The sequence below is a fragment of the Strongylocentrotus purpuratus genome, unplaced genomic scaffold (assembly GCF_000002235.5).
Source record: "Strongylocentrotus purpuratus isolate Spur 01 unplaced genomic scaffold, Spur_5.0 spur5_scaffold_16, whole genome shotgun sequence".
In the NCBI taxonomy this organism is placed as follows: Eukaryota; Metazoa; Echinodermata; class Echinoidea; order Camarodonta; family Strongylocentrotidae; genus Strongylocentrotus; species Strongylocentrotus purpuratus.
This window is the reverse complement of record NW_022145601.1, coordinates 20,128,456-20,154,362: the sequence shown is the minus strand read 5'-3', so window position 1 is coordinate 20,154,362 and position 25,907 is coordinate 20,128,456. Positions and strand designations below refer to the sequence as shown.

Genomic DNA, 25,907 nt, shown 5'->3' with positions numbered 1-25,907 from the left:
TAATCCAGGCTTTATTACGATTACCTTTCCAGTTTTGCCCCATAAATGTTTGAAACTACTATAGGCATTCATTATGCAGCTCTGCCCACCAAGTTTGCTTAAAGTTACTTTAGGTACATTACTCAATATAGAACGTTAGAGTTCTGATGGGGGCAATACGGATCCGTAGATCCATTTTGCCCCAGGGGGGAGTGCCATTATGCCTCAGGGATGGGGCAAGTTGGATTTTTCTTTTGTAAAATTCGTTTCGAGTTTCTCTGCAATTTTACCGTGGTTTTTGTCGGTTTTTCGTTGACATAATAAAGTGCATACAACATCTATCTGAAACTGTTATTTTTACTGTTTTTGTGTCGTTGATGACGTCATATTGCAAGTTTGAAATTAAGTGTTCCATTATGCCCCACTTTCCCCTATAAAATTATGAAGGAAAAATAGAAAAAAGAGTTCTTTATTTTCTTCCCCATTTCTGAATCAGTAGATTTCATTACCATTCTAAAAGGTTAATTATTTAATCAATCCCTTTCAAGAGCTAATTTAAGAAAATCATGTTGAAGGTAAAGAGTATTGGTAACGCCCCAATTTCAAAAAATGAAATGGAAGCTCTCATTACCAATCATGTGAAAGAATATGTTTTGACTAATACATGATGATAAAAAATTTGCCGGGAAACCGCCTACTAATTCATATATTTGGTAAATTTGTTTCTCTCATGGTCCTGTGAGAGATATAGGGTAGTCCCATATACATCTTTCTGTGTATAGTGCTTGTAACTTTACGAAGAATGGGCCAAATTTCTTATCATTTTGATGATTCCAGAACCTTGCAGATGCTAGATGCTAGATGATCAACCTTTTCTGATCGATTCCACAACGTTTCTTTCACAATGCAATCGCATGACCATAACTGGTCTTTGTATACCTTTAAGAATCATGTATATCTCTCTCTCTCTACCCCCCCCCCCCCCTCTCTCTCTCTCTCTCTCTCTCTCTCTCTTTCTCCCCGGGTCTTTCTCTCTCTCTCTCTACCTCCCCCGGGCCTTCGAGATCTCTATCTCTCATCTACTCTTCTCTTCTCTTTCTAGCTGTTTGTATGGTCTCTAATTTGTGCCCCCCCCCCTCCGCTCTCTCTCTCTCTCTATCTGTCTCTTTCGATTCTAGATGTCAACTGTCGCCCCTAGCTCTCACACCATCTAGGCCCTCTTTGCCTCTCTCTCTCTCTCTATCTCTCTCTCTCCCTCCCTCTCTGTCTGTCTGTCTCTGTCTCTCTCTCTCTCTCCTTATATCTATCTTTCTTTCTTTCTTGCTCATTATCTCCTCATTTTTGTAATCTTATTATACTCTAATATGAGCAAACTTCAATTCAGTTGGCAATCTCGAGTAAGGGTATATACCACTAACACAAATTGATTTGACGTACCGCCTCGATCCTTGGTGAGATCCATGTCAAATTTATAACTGTGATACAAAATATCGCTTTAAATCATCAAACATTTATTTAAAAAAACTAATAAATTCTGTATTATTGTGGTTCTTTTAATAAATCTGAATGTATATTAGCGTTTTTTTTAATTATATTCTATGATTTTTTTTTCTGTTTCGTTTGCTTCAATATTACCACCAAAAAAAAATCGATCGCAAAGACTTCCAAAAAAAATCAACTCTTGGGCAAATTCATCATGTTCGGATTACGTAATAAGTCACATGCACAATATTTTCAAACATGGTAAGATAAACCCTTAAATGTTTTTTTTTTTTGGGGGGGGGGGGGGGATTGGTTATTACCAATATGTATCACAATTTGAAATTCCATTGCCTGGCTATTATTCCAAAAAAAACTTTTGCGATTACAGACTGTAGAGTCAAAATTACCTCATCAAATATTCATGAGTCTTTGCAATCGTTTTCAAGATAATTTTACCATAAACTACTTATACACTCCAACACAATTCCAACGTTTACCGTATGCACGATAAAAATAATTGAATTTCCAAATAGTTGTTCGGTTTAATTTTTGTTTATTCTTTGATTTAGAGTCCTTATTCAGTACAAGCAGGATACAACATACAACATTAAACGTAATAATGCTACTAATCAGTCTCATGTAGTCAATTACTCGCACATTAGTCGGTGATAGGACAATTATATTACTGTATCTGCTTAAAAATACTGTAATGATCTACCACTTAGAATTAAACAGTCTATATCAGTTATTACCTTCCGAAAGGCATTAAAAACACTCTATTTTTGCAGATTGTAGTTGTAAGATTGTTTTTCTTATTGTATTTAGCTTGTATTTAATTTTTGTAGATGTAAGATTGTTTTTCTTATTACATGTATGTATGTAATTGTCATTTACAGTAAGCGCTTTGGGCTTTGTGGGAAAAGCGCGGTATAAGTAATAATAATGATAGTGATAATATGAATATGAATAAAAAATAAAGTGTATCCAGCGTTGTTTTTCGAAAAGGCGTAAAATTATAACTCGTTATTAATTAAAAATAAACAAACATGTATATTTCATAAATCCATCTTTTTTTCTTTCAGACAAGTATACAATAAATTAAAAAAACAATCCTGAATCAATTATTATCAATCAATTCACACAAAAGTTTGAGAAACGAAATGCCCTTGCCTACAAAATAATGTATGATACATTGATAACATGTAAACAACGTTGTTTTTGGTGTACTAAAATAATTCATTACAAGAGTCCACGGTCACACCGGCTTTATATATACTTCAACTATTATCTCTTTTAAAATATATTTTACAAAAAAAATTAGTTAATATGATATAGTTGCAAAGACATTCGAAAAATAAACCCAATGAAATTCCAATACCCTCTTCCATCACATATTGAAATTCATTGAGATTACGTATTCCAAAACAGTGTTTCTTTGGGATCAGAAATTGTCCATGGGTTGATTTATCGAAAGTCATTGCGATCGTGTTCTATCCACGATTAAAAAACAAGGCACTGTTTTAAAAAAAAGAAGAAGATATGTATGCAGGTGTGAGGCTGGAAGAAATTCAGTAATTTAACAATGCCAGAATCATCTGTCTTTGAATCAATAATTGAACGGGGCTGATATGAAAGAGTATACCCTTTATATAAAGATGTAACAAGTGTTGTTATTGATTAGTTGTTGTTATTTTTTATTTTGTTTTCGTGCAAATATTTAGTAATTAAAAGCTGATATAGTTTTAAAAAAACAATATCTCTTAAATTATGTACGCGCTATACCAAAATGTCAATGAGTGAGAAACATGATAGATTAATACAATGTATATGGTAAGTATAGAAAAAACTACTATCACAAAGATGACAGTACTCCGTTAATATACAGGAATTAAAAATCCATTCTTTTTGGAGTCTTTTTGAGGGATCACATTGATCTGGAATTAAAATCCGCAATCTCGATAACGGAATCCACTCTCAAAAAAATATTAAGAGTGGATTGAACTCCAAACCGACTAAGTGATCCATATATAATTATTATGACTCCTAAAAGAGTAGTTTTCCACTTTTCTGCATTTGATTTTAATGACAAAATATCATAATTACCACAACAGAGAAACTCTGAAAAGCATTGTTTGTATTGTTGCGGCTGCAGCATGCAGAATAACAATGATAAACAAGAATTATGAAAACGATAACAGTGGGGTCTGTGTGACTTTGTGCACTTTGATTAATACATGGTAAGTATAGACAAAACTACTATCACAAAGATGACAGTACTCTGTTAATATACATGAATGGAAATCCATTCTTTTGGGAGTCGTTTTGAGGGATCATATTAATCTCCACTCTCAAAACAATAATTATAATTAGGAGTGGATTGAACTCCAAACCGAAGTGATCCCTATATTACTTCTACAAGAGTAGTTTTCCACTTTTCTGCATTTGATTTTAATAAGAAAATAGTATTGTTGCGGCTGCAGCATGCAGAATAACAATGATAAACAAGAATTATGAAAACGATAACAGTGGGGTCTCTGTGACTTTGTGCACGTTAGTCCAGACTTAGAACACAAATGGCCCCTTTTTGTGGTCAAGACTGATTATTGTCAGTTGAGATATCCTTCAACTTTACTGGCCTATTCAAGAACATTTACTCTAACCATGCTATTGGGCTTTGACAGACTGGAGGACAGAGCGTAAAATATGCGGGAATATTGTTCCGAGCGTTAGGGTGGGCGGGGGGGGGGGGTAGAATGACTTACAACCCCCACCATCATTAAGGCTCTTTCGGATATGACGCGGTCTTCTTCTTTCTTTTTTTTTTCTTTCTTTTTTCTTTAACGTGTAAATGAAAGGCCTTAAACGCGCAGCAAAGGTCCTACGTAATAATGCACTTAGTTCTCGGTTATAATATACACAACTGATAGAGAAAAAAAAAACATCGCGGTTTACAGCTTGTGTTACGAGTAAGAACGCCAATGAGACCTAATTTTCTATTTTTTCAAGGCAAACTTTTTTTTTTCTTCAAAATATTATATAATTTCATGATGATAAAACAATATATACACATAATAATATTTTTAAATATTTCCCAACATGAATTTAGTTGCGTATCCAGGAATCGACACGCAGGAGGTGGAATAGACTGTGCATATAATTAATGGATGACATGCCTCCCACTTTATCGATGACGTCTTACTACTTCTAAAACCGGACAGATATATATATCTGAGCTTTCATCCGGGAGGACTACGAATTTTATCATGTAACTAAAATTGTACTGAGAAATCGTACTGTAAACAAATTAAACATTTGCATCTAAAAACATATTGGTATGCTGTCACAAAATGCCGTCACTGAATGATATAACAAAGCGTTCAAAAGTATTTGGAATCTATTTCAGTGGAATTTGTCATATCTTGATGTTGGTAGGTATAGTTGTCATATGAACCGACGATGTTTCCAAGCGGGTCGTTGCCGTACGATGTCGACCCGTCGTAGTCGCTGGGGTAGTCGACCATGGGGAGCATTTGCATGCGTCCCTTGCCGTTGTCCGGCGCGAAGATGAACTCTTCCTCTGCAGGGATATTGCGCCAAGGTAGAACCACCTACGAGGGGAAAATTATGATGGTATGATAAATATTAATGTACCATGAATGAGCTACTTGTGCCTTGATTCAAAGAGGATCAGTCAACACAACCCCTCCCCCCTCCCTCACCCAGATAAAAGAACAGAACACATCGGCACTAATTCATAAAACAGAAGAAAAAAAGAACAATTTTCCTTATCTAGGACATTTTGAGTTCTTGTTGAAAACTGATAACTTCATAATATTTCCGTCCTATTTAACAAGGATACCCACAGAGGAATCTATACACTTGGATATCTCCTGTCAATTTGAAAAACGACACGTGATCAATTTGACCTTAAAACTTCCTGGCTTGAAAGGGTTATGATAAGTTTTCGAGAATAATTGTTCCTTACCTCCTGCACCGTGCCATCGTTATTCATGATCATCATGCTATCAGGTCTGCTGGTTCGACGATCCGACGAACCTCTTGTGTCGTCGTCATACGGAAACGTCCTCATCTTGGTCGGCGCCGACTTCGGTGACGTCCGGTTTTGACGTCGGTACTGCCAACACGTCAACCCCACGATGGTGATTGTAAGAATACTTATGATGGGCACCGTTACACCAACCACCACCTTCCAAGGCTCTAAAGGGGGATATCAAATAGGAGTAATTTTATTCTCATTCTCTCTATTTTTCTGCTCTTTCTCTTTCTCTCTCTCTCTTTTTCCCTCTCTCTCTCTCTCTCTCTCTCTCTCTCTCTCTCTCTCTCTCTCTCTCTTGTCTCTCTCTCTATCCCACACACACACACACACATACAAACACTCACAAATACCATACACACTTACTCCACATCTAACCCCCTTACCATCTCATTCCCATCTCCCCTTCTCTCTGTCTCTCTGTACGCACACGCATTTTCACACACACACACACACACACACACACGCACACACCGCACACACTCCCACCCTCTCTCTCTCTATATTTTTTTCTCTCTCTCTCCCAATCTACCTCTTGTTCACTCTCCTTCCCTGTCTGTATCTCATCACCCCCACACCCTCAGCATACGAAGTGTCACTACCTCATCTATATTCCCCCCTCTCTCTCTCTCTCCCACTCTCTCTCTCTCTCTCCCTCTCTGTGTCTCTCTGTCTCCGTCCCCACTTTCTCTGAGGGGTTTTAAATATGTGGAAACATGTAAACCAATTTCATAGTTGAGAAAAATAATTTGTCCCAGTTAAATATGGTTATTCTACGTATCTTCCCAACGCCACCTTTATTGCTCCATGTTTGTTGAAAAGTGATAAAACGTACAGAATGGGCGGACCCGGAGTGTCATAAGGGTCCGCAACCCCCTTTTGATCATTTTCCCCCCAGGAATTAGATTCCCTCTTTTTTCAGTGAGGTTTAAGAAATCGCACTATTTCCCCCCCCCCCCCCCCCACCCCCTCCACTTTATTTTTTTGTTTGCTTTCCATAATTTCTGTGGGGTCCCCTTTATTAATACAAACCTTGGGTCACCGCCTTTGCTTAGGCACGATATTGTTATTATTTTTGTTAAATTAGGAATTTAACCATTTTTCTTCTTAAAAGATGAAAATAATTAGGATACAAACCTAAGCCTGTTTCCTCTGGCTCCTTAGTAGTTCGGGGATCAGTGGGTAGGGCCTCGGTCGTTACACCTTAAACAAAAAATACATTCGAATAGTATATTGCAAGTCTATGACTATCAATCATGGAAGAAAAGTATATTGTTTAAAAATGTAATATATATGATGCCACGTCCTTAAATACTACACTACCATGGCTACTAAATATGAGCATACTGATACTACTAAGAAGAAGAAGAAGGGGGAGGAGGTGAAGGGGAAGAGGAGGAGAAGAAGAAGAAGAAGAAGAAGAAGAAAAAAGAAGAAGAAGAAGAAGAAGAAGAAGAAGAAGAAGAAGAAGAAGAAGGAGGAGGAGGAGAAGAAGAAGAAGAAGAGAATAATAATAATACTAATAATAAGAAGATGATGAAGTAAAAGACCCTAAAGTTTACAAACGACTCGTGGTTCTTGTTGTGCTTCAGTTATAAAGTCGACATGTATCATGAAATATTAAACAAGATTACTATCGAAAATGAGATATAAGCTACAGTAGGGCTCCTTTTTCTTGGACGGTGTGATGTACGGGACAAATATACTTAGGACTTTCCCAACAATATTATGTCCCGCTCCGCCACCAACATGTATGTTCTTTGGCAATATATAAATCTACACATGTCACTATCCACCCAGGGGTAGTAAATGGGTATCCGTAGGGAGAAGTTCTTTGAATGCTTGTGCGCCTTTTCATGGTAGTTCGGCTAAAGCTGGGGGAATGGGCCCTCAGGAAGAACAGTATTACTAAAGATGAGGGCACAGTGGGTTTAAAAAAAACTCATATTGTTAACAAAATTATAATTATCATTATTATTGATATTATAGTTGTTATCATGATTAGTAGTAGTAGTGGTATTATCATTATTACTATAAGTATTATTATTCCCAAATACTCACGCTTCATGCATTCTCGGCCTGGCAATGAATTGGGAATTCCGACATCATCAAATCCTTCACGGCACTCACAGATGTATCCACCCTCTCCTTGGTCTGTGCAGTTTGCATTCTGGTCGCAAGTGTCAATCTTTTTTCTGCATTCGTCCAAAGCTGGAAAGTCATATGAAATGAATACGAGATGTATAAGGGTGGGGATACTCAAGGTTATTCCAAGGTTCATTTGTACGAAGGTTACTTATGCCGAAGTTTCATAATTCTGAAAATGGAATTTCATTTTCGGAATTACGAACCCTGAAGTTTGTAATTATGAATCATTTTTCATGTGGGGATTATGAATTCTTCTTCATTTCAGGAAAAAGAGCCCTATTTCATTTTTGGAATTTCGAACCCCATTTCGTTTTCTGAATAACGAACTCTTTTTCATTTTCGTAAACATCAACCTTCGGAACTGTGAACCTTCGGAATAACAACCTTTACAGAAAACGACATGTAACCATGAGGCTTATTATCAAGATTTGTTAGATCAAGAGATAGTGCTCTTCTTTGTGCGAAAGAACCTCTAGGCCTACATCGTTATGATGATACACCAATTTTTAGATCTGCATCAGGCATGGTTCTAGAACTTTTTTTGGTTGGGGGGATGGGCTTGGGGTTCTAGCTTTAATTTTCTACATTTGTTGCCTCCCTTAAATTTATTTATGATCAAGAATTTCGGGGTGGAGGCCTAGACTTGAAGAACTTTTTGGGCCCCCTCTCGAACCGCTTTTTCATCTGCAGGTTCGGTAAAAGCTGATGCTTTTGTACTGACAGATTATCATCAAAATATGACTGTTTTAAATTCCACTACGATTGATATTAAGTTGCCTATTGCGATGAACTATTTCAAATGAACAATGGTTAAAGATAAAGTTGAGTTCTGGATTGTGAACGAAACGGTGTGGAATCGATCAGAAAAAGTTGATCATGTACTAGCTTATAACTTTCGGTGTGTACGGCAAGATTCTGGTATCATCAAAATGATTAGAAATTTGGCCAGTCTTGATAAAAGTAACAAGCACTGTACACAGAAAGACGTATTTGGGACTACACAAACATGTGGCATAAAAATGAGTCCCATATTTTTAAGCTGTTACATGTCATAATTAGAATATGAAGGCATTTGAAGAGCCATGCTTTTCGGGGAACATTTATCTCTGATGTTCTTCCACACTGCATAATAACAATGAGAATGCTCAAAAAAAAAATTGTTTTTTCACCTCTCCCCAGAACTCTACCTTCTCTTAAAACCCCATTCAAGCTTTTCTTGCACATATCTATGTTGATGTACTGCAAGTTGCAATTTTGAAACAAAAAATGAATTGACTTTATTTATTTTATTTGCTGGAATGTATATACAGAAAACAAACAAAATAAAAAATTGGAGGATATTATATCTGTAAACAATATTACAAATATTGTGATAGTTAAGTTTCATTATTAACAATGTAATATATTATACAGTTTGAACATTGTTGAAGGTAAGACTATTTCTATGTGACATGTGAATATGATGGGTTTATTGAAAAGTGTGGCTTGTAATGGTAACAATAATTGCATCTGAGCCCGTGAATAAGAGCGCCATATATTAAGCTATTGTTCTTGTTCAATTCATGGGGCGAGGAGAGGAGATATGTGATCTTATGCCTGATGCACATGAGGAGTCATCTGCCTGACATACACTGCGTCAGCTATTAGCGCAACCGTCACACTATATGTATGAGTGATATCGTACGATGCAAAATGACAAAAGTCACAAGCCTTGAATCATTGGCGTACGGGTTGATTACATTCATAGCTTTGATTCAAAGCGCAAGTAAGACCGCAGTCAAAATGACGCATCGTTTGCAATAGGCAAATTGGGACTTATAAATATTGTTCGCTGTGATTCACATTCAAAATCACCTCTGTCATTGTAAATGAACGTATTAAAGTAAAGGAAAGAAGTCTTACGTGCAACAACGAGGGACGAATCATCAAACTCATAGTCTCCAGTAAACGAACCATTCGGATTCTGAAATTCTTCCTGCACTCTTGTATTGACAGTCGAGGCATTTTGAGTTGAGTTTTCAGCAAACGTCAATGCGTAGTTTACAATTATGCTGCCGTTACTGAATTCAAGTACACGACAGCCTTTGTACTCCGTATCATTTTTGTATATTTCTTCAAACTAAATATAAAAGATAAAATTTACAAATCAATCATGGGTTAAGTGTTTTGCTGACGATAATTGACCTTAAGATAATTCAAGGATTCGCTAGCTTTGTGTGTTCATTATCAATGAAAGAAGGACAAAATGAGTAAAAGAAGCAACTTTGGGAACTGTTCTACCCCCATGATCATCTTTTCCTATACATTTCTTACAATTCACATTATAAGGGCAGTTTACCCCCCCCCCCCCTCCCCCAAGAGTTGGTTGGAAAAATCTTACCGTTACCTTAATTCATAATGGGAAAGTGTATAACCGTCTATTTTTGGAAAGCGACTTGAATGTGTCATCAGAAAAACATGTTTATCCCGTGCTATAATAAAATAAAATAATAATATTTAATTTTTATATAGCGCTTAATACAAATGTCTCTAAGCGCTTTACAAATATACTATACTATAAGGGTTTTATGTCGCTACATTCAATATAGGGGCGTCAAATATTGGTTCTACAAAGAGGTTTTGCAGTCACACGCACTAAGCAAACACTTATACTACAATTGAAATGTATAATTTGTTATTTTATTTTATATGTATGTTTATATGTTTATATTTTCTGTAAAATGTGGAACATTCAACTTAAAACTTGAAACTTGAAACTAAAACAATTTGATGAGTATACTAGAGTGATGCATGCGTACATGATCGGATAGAAAAGGGATATAGTAGGGCGCGTACGGAACCTAAGCAACACCTATACAGAAATCTAACCTTGATAATATATATATATATATATATATATATATATACCTAAGAGGAAAGCCTAAACCTCATAGAAGTAGACTGGTGAACATTTGTATGAAATCGGATGAAAAATGAGAAAGTTATGAATTTGTGAAAGTTGGCTCTTCAAATTGGCTGAATCGGTTATGTCTCCTTCATGTAGTGGTGGAAAACTGTCCCATTTGTTCCAACACACAAAATGACTAAAATTTCAATTTTAGAAATTATGGCTCAGGAGGGTCTATTCTCTTTAGAGGACCTATGAAAATATGCTATCCAAAAATTATATTTTTCATAGTGCCCCAAGGGAGAAGGCACTTCAAAGAAAAACAGAAATTGATGATATTTGTGTGCACTACAAGCAGGAGAGTTATTCACGACAACGCCACAATCCACTGACCAAACTTTCAATTAGAAATTCGCATAGACTTTAATAGCGATCTCACATTTCAAGCCTTCATAACTTCCTCATTATTGGTCCGATTTATTTCGAACTTTTGCAATTCTGTTATCTTATTTTTTTGCTTTCTGGATTGTCTTTTAAATCGAGCTTTCAATAACACTTCTAAGCATACCATTTGCTTTTCAAAGTTAACACTTCAACGATTTTTTTTTTTTGCCAGAGAAATAACATGATGTCCCCAAATGACAGTTTTTTTTAAGCAATATAGATATTGCTTTGATATTCCTGTGTTATGTTGATAACAGTCTTCTTATTTTTAGGGGGGCAGGGTATGGTGCTTGTAAATTGATGACATATTAATAATTACCGGTTCACAAACTTCACGTTCAAGCGTTTTAAATTCTTTACTTGTTGGATCTTCCAATTGTACGTTGTATTCTGCGTTTGTGCCGTTGACTTTAGTGATTTTTATGGTCACATCAATACTCTCGGGCTCTGGAAAAGAAAAGGTCATAACAATAATTTACATTTTTGAATAAATACTAATATTACTAATATTACTATTATTACTATATAGTTTATTATCATTAACAAACATAATGTATAATACTGATATTTTACCATAATAATATGGCATATTATTATTATTATTATTATTATAAAATGCCTGTCTTTTCCAATGCATATCCCATTATGATATAACGTCTGTACGCGTTTCCAAAGAACTTTGGAGTATACATTTTTGGGAGTTATCAAGAAATGCATGTATCTTATATCTTAACAAAAGAACAAAATGCTATAATTTGTGCAGGAAAACTGTAGTACGTGAGAATGTACTTCACTTAGCGGATATGGAGATGAACATACTCTATCTCTTGGATTTATTGAAATATTTAGTTTTATTGATTATTAAAATAAATGGTATTTTAGGACTTTCCTCTTACTCATGATTCCACTCTAGATTGTCACATTGTTTGGTTACTTTACGTGTGACAAAAGTCGACTGTGGCAGTCCAATGATTGTTCAATCATTTGAAGAACGCTAGTTAAGGGTGAATAGTCAGTGGCAAATCCAAGATCATCTGGCATGGGGAGAGGGGGAGGGGGCACAAATCCAAACATTCTGTGACGAGCGAAAAAACAAGAGAGGCCAGGGAAAAGGAAACAAAATGACGTCAGCCTATGATTCCTAATTATTTTTTTCCTCTTTTGTTAGGTTTTTTTTCCGGGTTCAGCGGGAGAAGGTGGGGGGTACAGGCACCCACCCCTCCCGCCCCTTGATCCTCCCTGGATTCACGACTAGAACTGTACCTTTGCACGGGTTTTCTGAGTCCTCTGCATCTTCATTTTCGTAGTAGTCTGGTCTGCATTCGCAGTTGTTCTCTGCATTACACACCTGGGTTGCTACACATCCCCCTCCGCACGGCACTATCAAGAGAGAATATTACGAGGTTAAAGGGGTCTTACATAATATAATACTCTGGCAACCGTTGGTCTGCGATCCATATCCTACAGTAACAAATTCTTAACTTCAACTCGGGACGAAACATAATACCTAAACCTATTGTTATTTAATACTGTTTGCTTTTTTTGTTTTGTTAGGAGGGGTTGGGGGTTGGGGAGGAGGTATGCTGACATTTTAATTGAAGTGACTTCAAGTCAGGCAAACGTACGTATGCATACAAAGTGTTGTAACAAAGGTCCCTGTGAAAATGTATTCCCCTGAAGTCAGACGCGGATCCAGGATTTCTTAGGGGGGGCCCAATTTTTTATTTTTTGCTCCCGAAAATTTGAAAATCGTACCGGCCGAATATTCGCTCAGTGGGGGGGGGGGGGGGGGGGGTAGTGTCCACATTTTTTTTTGGGGGGGGGGCCCTCGAAAATTTAGGAGCCCATCTCCAAAAAAGGTAAAATTAACGTGTTTTTACACGCTTTTTCCCGGGGGGCCCGGCCCCCCCCCCCCCCAGGATCCGCCACTGCCTGAATTTCAGCGCGGCATTATGTACATGACTTACATGGAGTAGTAGGCGGTTTTTCTGTCCTCTCGGGTGTCCTAGGGCTAGTCTTTCGCGATGCAGTCGTCTCCTGTGATTCCGTCGGTGAAGGTTCAGTGGGATCAGCAGGCGATGTCGATTGAACAGATACGGTTTCTGTTGTCTCTGGTAACAATGAGGAAGGGTTCGACGATGTTATGGAATCCGACTTTGTAGTCGACTCCGGAACCGTCGGAGTTGCCGTCTCTGTTGAAATCGCAGTCGTCTCCTGTGATTCCGTCGGTGAAGGTTCAGTGGGATCAGCAGGCGATGTCGATCGAACAGATACGGTTTCTGTTGTCTCTGGTAACAATGAGGTAGGGTTCGACGATGTTGTGGAATCCGACTTTGTAGTCGACTCCGGAACCGTCGGAGTTGCCGTCTCTGTTGAAATCGCAGGAGTGACAGTCGTCGAATCGGTAGCGACAGTTGTCAAGCCAGGCGTAATACTCGTCGCGTCGGGAGTTGCAGTCGTCGCGTCGGGAGTGGCAGTTGTCAAGCCAGGCGTAATACTCGTCGCGTCGAGAGTGACAGTCGTCACGCCAGGCGTAATACTCGTCGTGTCGGGAGTGACAGTTGTCAAGCCAGGCGTAATACTCGTCGTGTCGGGAGTGACAGTTGTCAAGCCAGGCGTAAGACTCGTCGTGTCGGGATTGACAGTTGTCAAGCCAGGCGTAAGACTCGTCGCATCAGAAGTGACGGTTGCCAAGCCAGGCGTTACTACCGATGTCGTCGAAGAATCGGTGGGTGTCATCGGTGTTGAAGGTGGTGTAGAATTAGGAAGCGAAGTCGGCAACCCTTCTGTTGTAGAAGCCTTCGTAGTCGTTAACGCTATTGTCGACTGATCCGCAATCGTGGTCGTCTCCATCGAAGTCGGTAGTTCCATCGTTGTCATCATTCCTGCGGTAGTCATTAATACGAAGACAAGCAAATTACATTTAAAGATGAATGTTTAGTTTCCACGCATGTTAATTCAGATCTATTTATTGAACTTTTAAAAAATGCAAATAAAACTGTTAGTTTAGATTTAATTTTGATTAATTCTAGCATTATGAGGGTTTTCTTCCAATTATTGTTTTCAAATATAAAAAGAGCCAGCCAAAACCAAAGGGAAGACATATAAGCGTAAACATATAAGTAATATCAATATTACAAGAGAATTAATTGAAATCTGACTGGCATATATATTTTAAAATATTCACTGCATTTGATTAGAAACAAACAAATATTGATTGATTAATACAAGTTTAAACTAGACTTTAATTCGTCACTTAGACGAATTAGGTGATACGTATGATATTGGTTTACATAACAAAGAATGCAATACACGATATCATATTATTTTATAAAATGCTCCTCCCATAATGATCTATCCATATGTCAAGTTTAAATTATGTCGATCCCTTGATCATTATGGATCTAGGGAAGATAGATTGAGACAATATATGACCATTGACTCTGTGCAGTAACCAGTTACACCTTTGACTCTAATTTACATCATGAAGAACGCATTTTGACGAATTTTATCTTTTTCATAGAAATGAAAATGTAATTGATAAATAAGAACTTATGCCTGAATAATTAAAAATGAATAGTGTATGACGTCACGATGTCCCGGCGTAAATGAAAAGTCAAAATAAATGTGAGAATACATTAACGATCATTTTGAGTTGTCGACGTGAGATTCACTAGTTGCTTGAAAATAAAATCTTTAAATATCGGATGGATATATACTGTCACTGTATAAGGAATGTGGATTAGAGGGATATTGATCCGTCAGTCTTTCTTGAAGGCTTGTCAATTAAAGAAATACAAAGATTTGAATGTATTTCGCTCAAGAAATTACAAACAGCATTGCCAGTAAATTTCACAGGATCAATGTTAAAATCTCCCATTATATAAACCTGTTTATGTTCAGTATGTGTTTTTTGTAAAACATTTTCAAAGACAGGGATGAAATCATTGATATTTGATTGGGGTTTCCTATATATGACACCTACAATAATATTATTATGTCTCGGCAAATTGCTTTCAATAAACAGTGATTCATAGTTGTATGATGGGTATAATATAAATATATCATTGCGTATTTCATATTCAAAATTGTCAGCGACCAATAGACCAACACCTCTACTCTTTTCTACTTGGCGATTAAAATGTATAAATGAATGACCAGACACATTGAATAATAGTGGCGTACTATCATTAACCCAAGTTTCTATACATAAGTACAGATGAAATTGGATAAAGCATTACAATGTATGTTTAAACTACGCGAATTAAAATGTAAAATACTAAAATGATAGTTAATGTTACTGAATTCAGTCGTAAAATCCTCATCAATATAATATTTACAGTTCAGAAACCTACTGAAATGAAACTCATATTCTTTTTCGGATAAATAGTTTAAATCATTGATATCAGTATAAGTATCTGTAGTATTACTACCAAATATTGAATGAAGTTCGTCATTATTCAAGTCTTGAATAAGAAATGAACAATGAGAACAGAGTGGGTTATTAATGTAGCCGAATGCTCATCTTCTCTATAACGCTCATTTTATGTATTTTATTACCAGAGAAAAAAAGATGTCAGTCAGTCACTCACTAGTGTCTGAGAGTAAAGTCAAGAAAGTAAAAGGGTTTCCTTACATAATTTCAATACGAGGACACTGCTAACGTTTAAGTTTCACAAATAGGACATACGTGACATATTCATCATTTCAACATTCAACTGAAAATTGTGACATGATCTCATCATCTGATCAAAAAACTAAAAGCACCGTTTTTATAGCCCATGGTCTCAGCTATAACATACCCCAATTTGGGAGAAAACAGAGCACACATAAGATAGATAGTGCTCATAGATGAATGCCATGTAGATTCATGATGTGAACGAAATTCACCTTCCATAGACATAACACGCAAATGACGAAAATTCTGACATGTGGCCTTTAACTGAATTTTGTACTATGATGACCTCATTAAAATGAAACTTAGTGAAAAGTGATCTTGTAGAGAATTGCCTTATCTACAACATATCGACATTTCAAAGAGAATCGATGAATATTGAGAGAAATACACTACATTTTCCACAAATACAATGACGTCATAATATGCAATTTTGTATTTTTGACTTCCAAGGCCATTATGATGCCGTCAAGATGTACTTAATGGCCAAATGAGATATGAAATCATACCTCCGACTCATACTCTATCTAAATATGAAAAAAAAATTGGCAATCCCTATTCATCCCAATGGACTTTTTATAGGCATGTTTTTGCCCATATATGCAATGTATTACAAAAATCGCGCGTACGGACGGTTATCTTGAACGGACGCTCATTCCGTTTTTAATAGTGATAAAGAGCTAAACATGGTATCAAATTTTCCGGAAAAATATGAGGAATATTCGGTCAAAAGCTTTTGCGGAGAAATTATTTTTCGTTCGGCCGTGACGAACGAAAACGTGCAAAAATGCGTGTTTTGCGTGATTTTTTATGAAATGCTTATAATGGCCTGAAACGTATGCAAAAAAAATTTAAGACGATTTTGAGCAATTTAAAATTTTACGCGCGCATTAACGCGCGCGCCTACGCGTACGCGCATTTTTGCGCGCATTTATTGACCTCAAATTGACCCGACGGATATTGATCTTAATCATGATAAATATGAATGAAAAATTACTTTCCGTTATGAAGATATGATCATAAGTTGATTTTCACAAAATGGCGCCTGGATGACGTCACGATGATTTTGAGTCTTTGAAAAGTCACACAGTTCTAAGTTAGACTAAGATCTATCATCATTGAAAGATTCATAACAATGGCTTTATTCAGTCTTGAGATATCCTGCGAACAAATTCGAGGAAGAATAATAATAAATAAATAATAATAAAAATCTTGACGAAATCAAAAGGTGATACGTTGACTTCGTTACGTATCACCTAAAAATCTGCTTTCTACCTAATAAACTCTTATGACATGAATACTAAATGATTTAGATATGGTAAGATAATGAATGATTAACTACTTGATCAATGCTCAATGAATCCGCATTGAAATCAGAATTAAATCATCAGGATAAGCTGTGTGTAATGGAATGTAAAACAAATTATTGTGGTAAATGGGAAAAATTTAAGAGAAAGTAAAAGATCTGGTACTAGTTCCTAATTCAACAAAAAGTTGTATAATTATTTATTCTTTCTATGTCAGTGTGGAAGAAAATCATTTTTGAACTTACAGAGAGAAGTATTGGTTAGTTTGAGATAAATCGGATAAAGAACGTCACTGATATAATAAACAGGAGAAATTCCCAATGCCGATTTAGTCTTGATATGATATTATAATTTTATTATAATTAAAGGTAAAGACCGGTTTTGGAAACGCCCCCTCTCAAAAGATGACATGGAAGCTTTTATTACCATCATGTGAAAGAATGTATTTTTACTAATACGTGATGATACACATTTTGCCGGGAAACCGCCTACTAATTGATATATTTGGTAAATTATGATATCGATCGGGCCTGGATAGATAATCGCGAATGCACTTCAACATGAACATTTAAGCATATATTTCTGCTTTTTTGAGAATTTAGGTTGAAGTATTGCCATTTAAACTTCTGAAGCCAATATTTAAACAATATTGAATGGATACTTTGAACCGCAATTTTACCACTACCGGTCTTTAAGCTATTTGTTCCATGCTTACTCAGAATATTATTTCTATCAGAATTAAGGAAAGGGCAGGGCAGATAGTTCTTGAATGATATGGGCTACAGCTTCCCACTTTTTTTTTTTTACCGATTAAAACGTTTGCCTTCATTGAAAATTTTAACCAGTCGATGGCAAAGCTATCTAAACGCAGAATTTGGCCAACTATGTTTCAGTTTGGCCCAGCGTGTTGTCTATTGTTTTGTTTTGTCGTTGCCCAACAAAGCAGTATTCATCATAATGTGCGCAACTCGAACCGCGTAGGCCAAACTCTGTGTATAGATGGCTCTGGTCGAAAGTTTGCTAGTACTAATCGACATAATCCGTGTAATACAGAAAAAAATTCGAAACATCAAAATGCATTACAAGATTTTGGCGTATCTGAGGGGCATTAGCCCCACCCCGCCAAATCTGGCTGGAAAAAAAATGTGCACAGTCTTCAGTGCAGGTGTACCCTCCCCCCCCCCCCATACGACATTTAGTGATAATCCGATCTTCTTCTTCTTGTTGTTTTTGTTATATTATTTGTTGTTCTTTATTTTAATATAATCATAATTATTATTTTGTATTATTTGTATCTTCTTAGTATAATCATAGTTAATATAATAATAATTATTATTATTTTATCATGATAATCATCATTGTTCTCCCTTTCAGTCTTCTTCTTCTTCTAGCTAGCTAGCTTGCCCGTCGGAGGCCTTTTGTCTTTTCAAAGAATGTTGCCAGAAAATGTGCTTATAATCATGGTGACTTTAAGCACTGATTACTCAATGATTCAAAGCGCCTTACTATAAACATAGTTCATGTATTATAATAATAGTACTCATATAAAACAAACACAAAATTATTTTATCTTTAACGATCTCCATTCTATATAGAAGCACATTGCAATCATTTATTTTCAATACACTGTCGTTTAGTATCGTTCTCCAAGTGTCATATAACCATTTGTATACTGGGAAGTGACGATTTTGTGAAAAACAATATTAAATCAAAAGAAATATTAATTGTTTGATTTGTTGAAACAATGCCATTACAAATAAAATCGATGTCCTTTTGATTTAATCATAGGATATCTGTTTACAAAAGGCTCACATGAACAAATAAAGTGTATTTGGAATTATGGCATAAATAACTTCATAGCATTTCCCTTGATCTAAACTGCAATAATTTCAAAGAAAAAATAGTTTCAAGAGGTCTTCCCAATATTTTATCTCAATTTGATGAGCGACTATGCATGTACTTACCATTTTCACAATAAATTCCATTAAACCCGTCAGGGCATTGGCATTCGTATGAAGCAATATCGTCCACGCATGTTGCTCCATTTTCGCACTCATGACTTGCACAGTCGTCAATATCTATTAATCAAAATAAGAGTTGAAAATTTTCATGACGTTGCAAGTTAAACGAGTTGTTGAATGATAACCCGAATATCCATATTTATTTGTATAAACATAATGAATTGACTTATGTACTACTCCTACTAAATGATTATAATATTTATAATGCGCCAGTTCTACATGACTACTGTGCTCCAGAAGCACGAGGCAATAGCAGAAAGAACTTGCAAATACTAAAGACATGTGTATTTGAAAAAGACTTGGACACTACCCACATCCCGATAAACACCTGTTGCGGTAAAAAATACATTTGGGGAAATATAATATTACGTTTGTGTGATCAAAATGAGACTGTGTTTCTTTGATCTCACTCGGAATTGCATTTTGGTTTCATGTTGATATACTATGATATACTATCTGTAGGCCTCGGGAGGCCTCCTTAACTTGAGTTTTCCGACTTTTCTATTTTAGCTCTTCGATAAAACATAAAGCTAATGGTTTTTGTTCATATAAGTATTCCCTGAAAAATATTTTAAGTGGTTATATATTTAGAATAAAACAAACTTTAAAAAAATCAAAGGCAGGTCTCAATCTATATTTAGTATTTTCAAATATTAATAGAGAAATATTTTCAACTCAAAAATAACGTTTGGTGTTTTGCGAGTCCGTACCAATTAAATAATAATGATAATAAAAAAAAGTAATGATAATAATGATAATAATGATGATGAACATAATTATGATAATAGTAATAATGACGATAATAATAATAATAATGATAATAATAATAATAATGAAAAGGATAACGTTAAAGTTGTTGCCTCAAAATGAATACAATTAAATTCTCTGCGCGCTTTGCATTATAAGGTTTCATCAGGTTTTCTTACCACCGTATTCAAATTATAAAAACAAAAAACATAATAACATGGTAAACACTGTATAAAGTGCCTATAAAACACTTTGTATCTCTTCATCCTGGACACATTTAGCAGTCTATCACCTGTATGCACTTGCTGATAATACATGATTTCAACTATAACCACCACCGCCCCCCCCCCCCCCCACGCAGCCAATCCAGCACCCAACCCTAGACTTGATTTGATCCTTACTATTGCCACAGTTAGTCCCGTTAAATCCGTCAGCACATTGGCATTGGTATCCATTGATCAGGTCAGTACAGTTTCCGTTGTTCAGACAAGGACTATCAGAGCACTCATCGATATCTGTCATGAATAAAAAGAAAAGTGTGATTATCATCATATTCAGCATCAAATCTCATTATTAAAATCACCATTGTCCATCTTGGTTGCTGACCATCGCGACAAACTGACACTCCCCCTCTCTCCACTTCATCTTGTCTCGAGCATCCTCCTAATTTCGACCAACCGTACTGCTTTCTTTATTCTTCTTTCCATGAAATCTGCAGTCTTCTTTTCCCTCATAAGCCACCCACTGCCAGTTCCCATGCTCTTGTCACAGGCTCATCACCTTTCCTTTCTCAACACATGACCCATGCACCTCAATACACTCATCTTTACCACTTTCACCACAGTTTCTTCCAGACCCAACCTTTCCATTATCTCACCATTGTTCCTTTTATCGAACAGTTTCACACCTGTCCACTTTACTTCTTCACATCATTTTAAAATCAAAAGCAATTTTCTATGAAAGCATAGTGTTAGGGGAGAGAGAGAGAGAGTTATTCCCCGGGAGGAATACTAATGTTGTTTTCTGTTGAAGTAAACGTCTACAACCAGTTCGTTCACTCCACATTGTCAATTAGTCCATCACATAGGGTCTACACCCTGCCCGTCTACTTCGTCCACTTATCATTGGTCTAATTATTATTTCATCTGATTACCATTTAGGCTAAAAGTCATTTGGTCTAATTATTATTTCATCTGATTACCATTTAGGCTAAAAGTCATTTGGTCTAATTTCCATATGTTCTAATCTCCAATGAGTATACTATCAATATGGTGTAAAAATCATTCGATCATAAATAATGATAATCATAAAGTGATTATTAGACATTATGGATGGAAGACAAACGGGCGTTAGACGACTTGGAATTAGACTAACTGGTTTTGAGACTAAATGAACAATAGACAAATAGCGCAAATGGATATAGTAGACAAAATGTTTAAGTAGACTAATTGGAGATTACACCGTATGGAAATTAGACCAAATGACTATTATCATCAATGGTCATTATACCAAAGGATAAGGAGGCGAAAAGATCATTAGACCATGTGAATAGTAGACGAACCGGTGGTAGACCAAACGCCAATTCACAGGTGGATCGAGCTCTGGGGACATTTAAACATGATCCATGGGATTTGTTTATGTTTATGTCAATTTGGAAGAATATCATAGTAGAAATGTCTTCTGATAGGGATCGTTGTTAAAATGGAGTATATTTAGAAACATGATAATAAATAGCTGATAAAGAGTTTGGACGAAACATATGCGTGTAGTTCCATACGCTCTTTTATGTGTGCGGTGCAAGTGATATGTAGGATGATTTAGTCAATCACTTTAGTTTTTCTTTAACTCATCATTCGAAAATGTATATAGTAAACACCAGTTATTGTGTACTACATAACGAAACTTTTCCCGTTTAGTCCAGACAGTTTTTGTCACAATATAAATTGGATAGCCTATACTCAATTGTTTCTATCAACTGACGATGATAGAGTTTCCGGGGGCGGGATAGAATCAAAAGAGAAGAATAAATAAAGCTATACTCGTCTAGGTTTTCTACTCTGGTCAAATGTCTTGCACATTCACCATGCATATAACGCAATTTATACTAACATTTTTTCTTATATTACTACTACTACTAATATCACTATTACTTCTAATACTACTTCTATTACTACAACTACTACTTTTACTTCTTCTTCCACTCATACTACTTCTACTTCTTCTTCTTCTTCTACTTCTACTACTACAAGTACGATAACGATTTTGACGTACCATTTTAATACTACTGCTGCTGCTGCTACTTCTTCTACTTCTCCTACTACTACTGTTTGTATTTTTCTATTACTACTACCACTGCTGATACTACCAATTTGAAATCGAATAAAAGTAATATACACATGATTTTAAATATTTCAAAACAAGAACTCTAACTATACTATTGTGCTACTATAAAAAGAAACTATACAATGATCTTCTTTAAAAAAAAAACTATACCTTGATTATACATAATGCCGGGATTATATACATGATTGTAATTTATACTATACTGCAATTCTAAAATATATACTACTACACTATTTACAAACATCGGGTAGAAGTTTGCCCAGCCAAGGGTAATTATGTAATCAACCAACTTAAGGCATTTTTATAACCAAACTTGAATAAAGTTTCGTCCAAAAAGGCTTCAAATATAGACTATTTAGTTTAAGTAGGCAAAATATTAAGCAAGATGCGTAGAGAAAATGCCGAAAAAGTTGGTTGGATATATAAATACCCTCGTGGAACAATTCATTTTCCCAATATTTGTATATACTAACCTAAACGATAATTGTTATACATAAATACAGTATCAAATACTACAATTTACCAATAGTCGTAATTCTTTGAGTATTTAGCTGCTCATTGGTGGTTACATCATAATTAGTGGAAACGCTTATAGTCGGTTCTGTGGTTGGTAGTCTGGTAGACAATTTTATATCATCTGTTGTAGATTGGCTTGGGGTCTGGATTGTTGTCGCATTACTCGATGGGTCTAAACGTATTCATTAACAATAACAATCCTTAGTAATCGTACTGCTACTCCTGCTCCTATACTACTACTTCTGTTTCTATTACTACTACTAGTACAAGAATAACAACAACCACTACTAGTAGTACTCTACAAGTTAACACTTACGAGTACTTATACTACTACTATACTAGTACTACCAAGACTACTACACTACTGCTACTACTAATACTACTACTACTACTATTATTACTACGACTACTTCTACTACTACTACTACTACTACTACTACTACTACTACTACTACTACTTCCACTACTACTTATGTTATTACTGCTAATACTACACATACCACTAACAATTTATATATACAATTCCATTATTATTATTATTATTATTATTATTATTATTATTATTATTATTATTATTATTATCATCATCTTCATCACCGTTATCATTATTGTCATTATTATGACTATCATTACTATTTCTACCATTGTACTACTACTTCTACTACAACAATGTACTACTACAACTACTACTACTACTATTACTACTAGTAGTACTACCTACTACTACTACTACTACTTCTACTACTACTACTACTACTACTACTACTACTACTTATAGTCCTATTATTACTATTTCGGTCTCTTACTTCTATTACTAAAAAATTATTAACATGATTCTATATTATTGCTAATTTTGATATATAATGGCTATAATGTCTCCTACCCAATTTCAGTTATTCAAGTCTCCCATATCAATATTCATATTAAAAAAAAGTGTTTACATGAACAATAAGAAATGTTTGTTTTTATTAAACATCTATACAACTATTAAAATCTTGTAAATAAAAATATGCGAAGTTCAAATTCGGATGTCGCAGAAATGCATCTTTCCATGACACACCCAACCCACTGACACTCCCAACAAATAATACAAAGATTACAGAAAACATTTGATGAACACAAATATTTATCAGTCATTTGAGAGAGAATCTATTTTTGGGAGGTAAACCCATTGCCTACTTAAACCGTTGATTCATGTATTATCTTTCTTCTTCTTCTTCTTCTTCTTCTTCTTCTTCTTCTTCTTCTTCTTCTTCTTCTGGATAATCTGCCTCCTTCAATACTGAAGATTCTTGCAGAATGTTTGTAAATACTGGGGTCTGCAGGTGGACCACTACACCGGGGTTTCCCCCTACTCTTATACAAAAAGTGCAGTGGGTTCTTAATGTGCAAAGGTGGTGACTCTCCTCTACACGGGGCCTCCATTTAACGTCCTACCCGAGGGACGGAGTGTTTTCCACTTAACATAGCCTCCGTTTATAATGGGAGGGTCACGTTAGCACACAATGCAGGTTTCAGTCCTCCGCCTGGATGCATGGGATTTGAACCCTAGATCTTTGGTTCGGCAGGCAGACGCTTACCGACTGAGCCAACTCGCTCTATGGAAATGGGAGTAGTCAACGGGAATATTGAGTTTCAATTATATATACTATATTATTTTATATATAAATATATAATGTTAGAAAAATATTCAAGTACGATCAAGACCCACTGAAGACATAATTTATCCTAGGAATGGAATTTTGAATGTTATTCTACGGTTAATTAGACTTTGGTCACTTACCCATGCATGTTGGGATTCCAGGTGGGTCCCACGACCCGTCGATACATGTGCTCGTGCCGTCATCGGATGATGTGCGGTTTTGGGGACCTTCGTACCCATCTGAACATCTGTATGTAATTACATCTTCGTCCCTATAGTAGTAGAGTGTGTTGGTCTCATTCATAACTGGGTCGTCGGCAATATCGTAGTAAAGGCCTAACCCTAACTCGTCAAGGTTTACTGTACAGTAAGCTTGGATGAAAAAGGATGCAGAAACCTTTCTTAATGACTGTTCCTCATATAGCCTACAAGTTAAAAGGTAATCGACCAACGCGTATACACTATTACCATAAATATACTCCACGTTCATTCTGTACTATATACCGTCAACAATCTTCAAACGAGGTATCATTTTGATTTCGTCATTACCTGCATCAATCCAACATGTGAATGCAGTCAACGCAATTTATGCATGCACTGTTTTTTGTGTTCACTCCGATCGGAGCGTCAATGGCCGAGCAAATCCCTGACGCTACCCTACCTCCAAAAAAATGACGCCTCGTGTCCGATGGACATAAAAATTATTCTACTTTGTTCATCATACGCCAGATTTCTTTCTTTTGAAAAGTAAAATCGACACGTATGGTACCGGAAACTTGCTGAAATTCACTTTCGCTGAAAGGTGCAAGCGACGAAACATTTTCAGTTATAGACAAACTGATGTTTTCCGTCTTTAACTTGCCAGAGAAAAACGCAAGCATGTAAACAGTAAACAGAAATCAAAAAATGTATACCAGAAGTAAGGAGGAAGGAATAAAAGTTAAAGAAGAAGCCCACCCTGAGCAGAAAATTGAGGGAAACATATTGGTGAAAGTCTAAGCAATAACCGATTAAATATAGGAAGGTTATAAATTTGTCACCGGTGAAACACAAATTGGCAAAACTGTGACGTACATTTACCTTACGAGCTCCTCTCCGGCTCAGAAAATGTCATTAAAATTAAATTTCCTTAGTTATATATGAAGGAATCGATTTGTTTCATACAGTGGTTGTATACAAAAAGTATTTGCAATTCTTATGTTCAGGGAGAATATATGAATGAATTATATTTTGGAGGGAAAATGTTAAATTTCTGAGGTCCTTCAGTATAGAGCAAATGGGAGGAAAGCTCGCAAGATACGTTGCAAATGTGTCAAAAATTTTGGAGAATTTTTAATCGGTTTTAATATCAGATTGGACTTCCCCTTTTACAAAGACAATATTATCATGGTGCGACTTAAATACATTTCATTTTTATTTATTTTCTAAACCTCATTATGCAGGGTAACGAGGATCGGTTAGTGTCAGTTTAGCTTGAATTAGTAATTTAATCCATCAGAGCCCGGGAATATCTTTAACTTTAGAAAAATTTGAGCTGATTTGCAGACAGCAATTATAGTCACACCAATAATGGAAATATTTACCTAGTCTTATAAACTTACCTAAACATGACGGTTCGGCTGAATAATCAAACGTTCCATTCGTGCATGGGGCTAATGCTGA

At 35.9% G+C, this 25,907-nt stretch overlaps 1 protein-coding gene across 1 annotated transcript; it reads right to left on the bottom strand.

Annotated features, from left to right (window-relative positions):
* Positions 1-4,826: 4,826 nt before the first annotated feature.
* LOC100891892 (mucin-1) lies at positions 4,827-24,597 on the bottom strand. Its single transcript, XM_030987003.1, has 11 exons — positions 24,387-24,597; positions 20,146-20,259; positions 18,941-19,054; positions 12,962-13,879; positions 12,258-12,374; positions 11,314-11,441; positions 9,566-9,782; positions 7,577-7,726; positions 6,653-6,718; positions 5,447-5,679; positions 4,827-5,069 (listed from the first exon to the last, which is right to left on the bottom strand). The coding sequence occupies exons 1-11, from the start codon at positions 24,547-24,549 to the stop codon at positions 4,839-4,841; spliced, it is 2,451 nt and encodes an 816-aa protein (XP_030842863.1). The 5' UTR covers positions 24,550-24,597; the 3' UTR covers positions 4,827-4,838.
* Between the last annotated feature and the right edge of the window lie 1,310 nt (positions 24,598-25,907).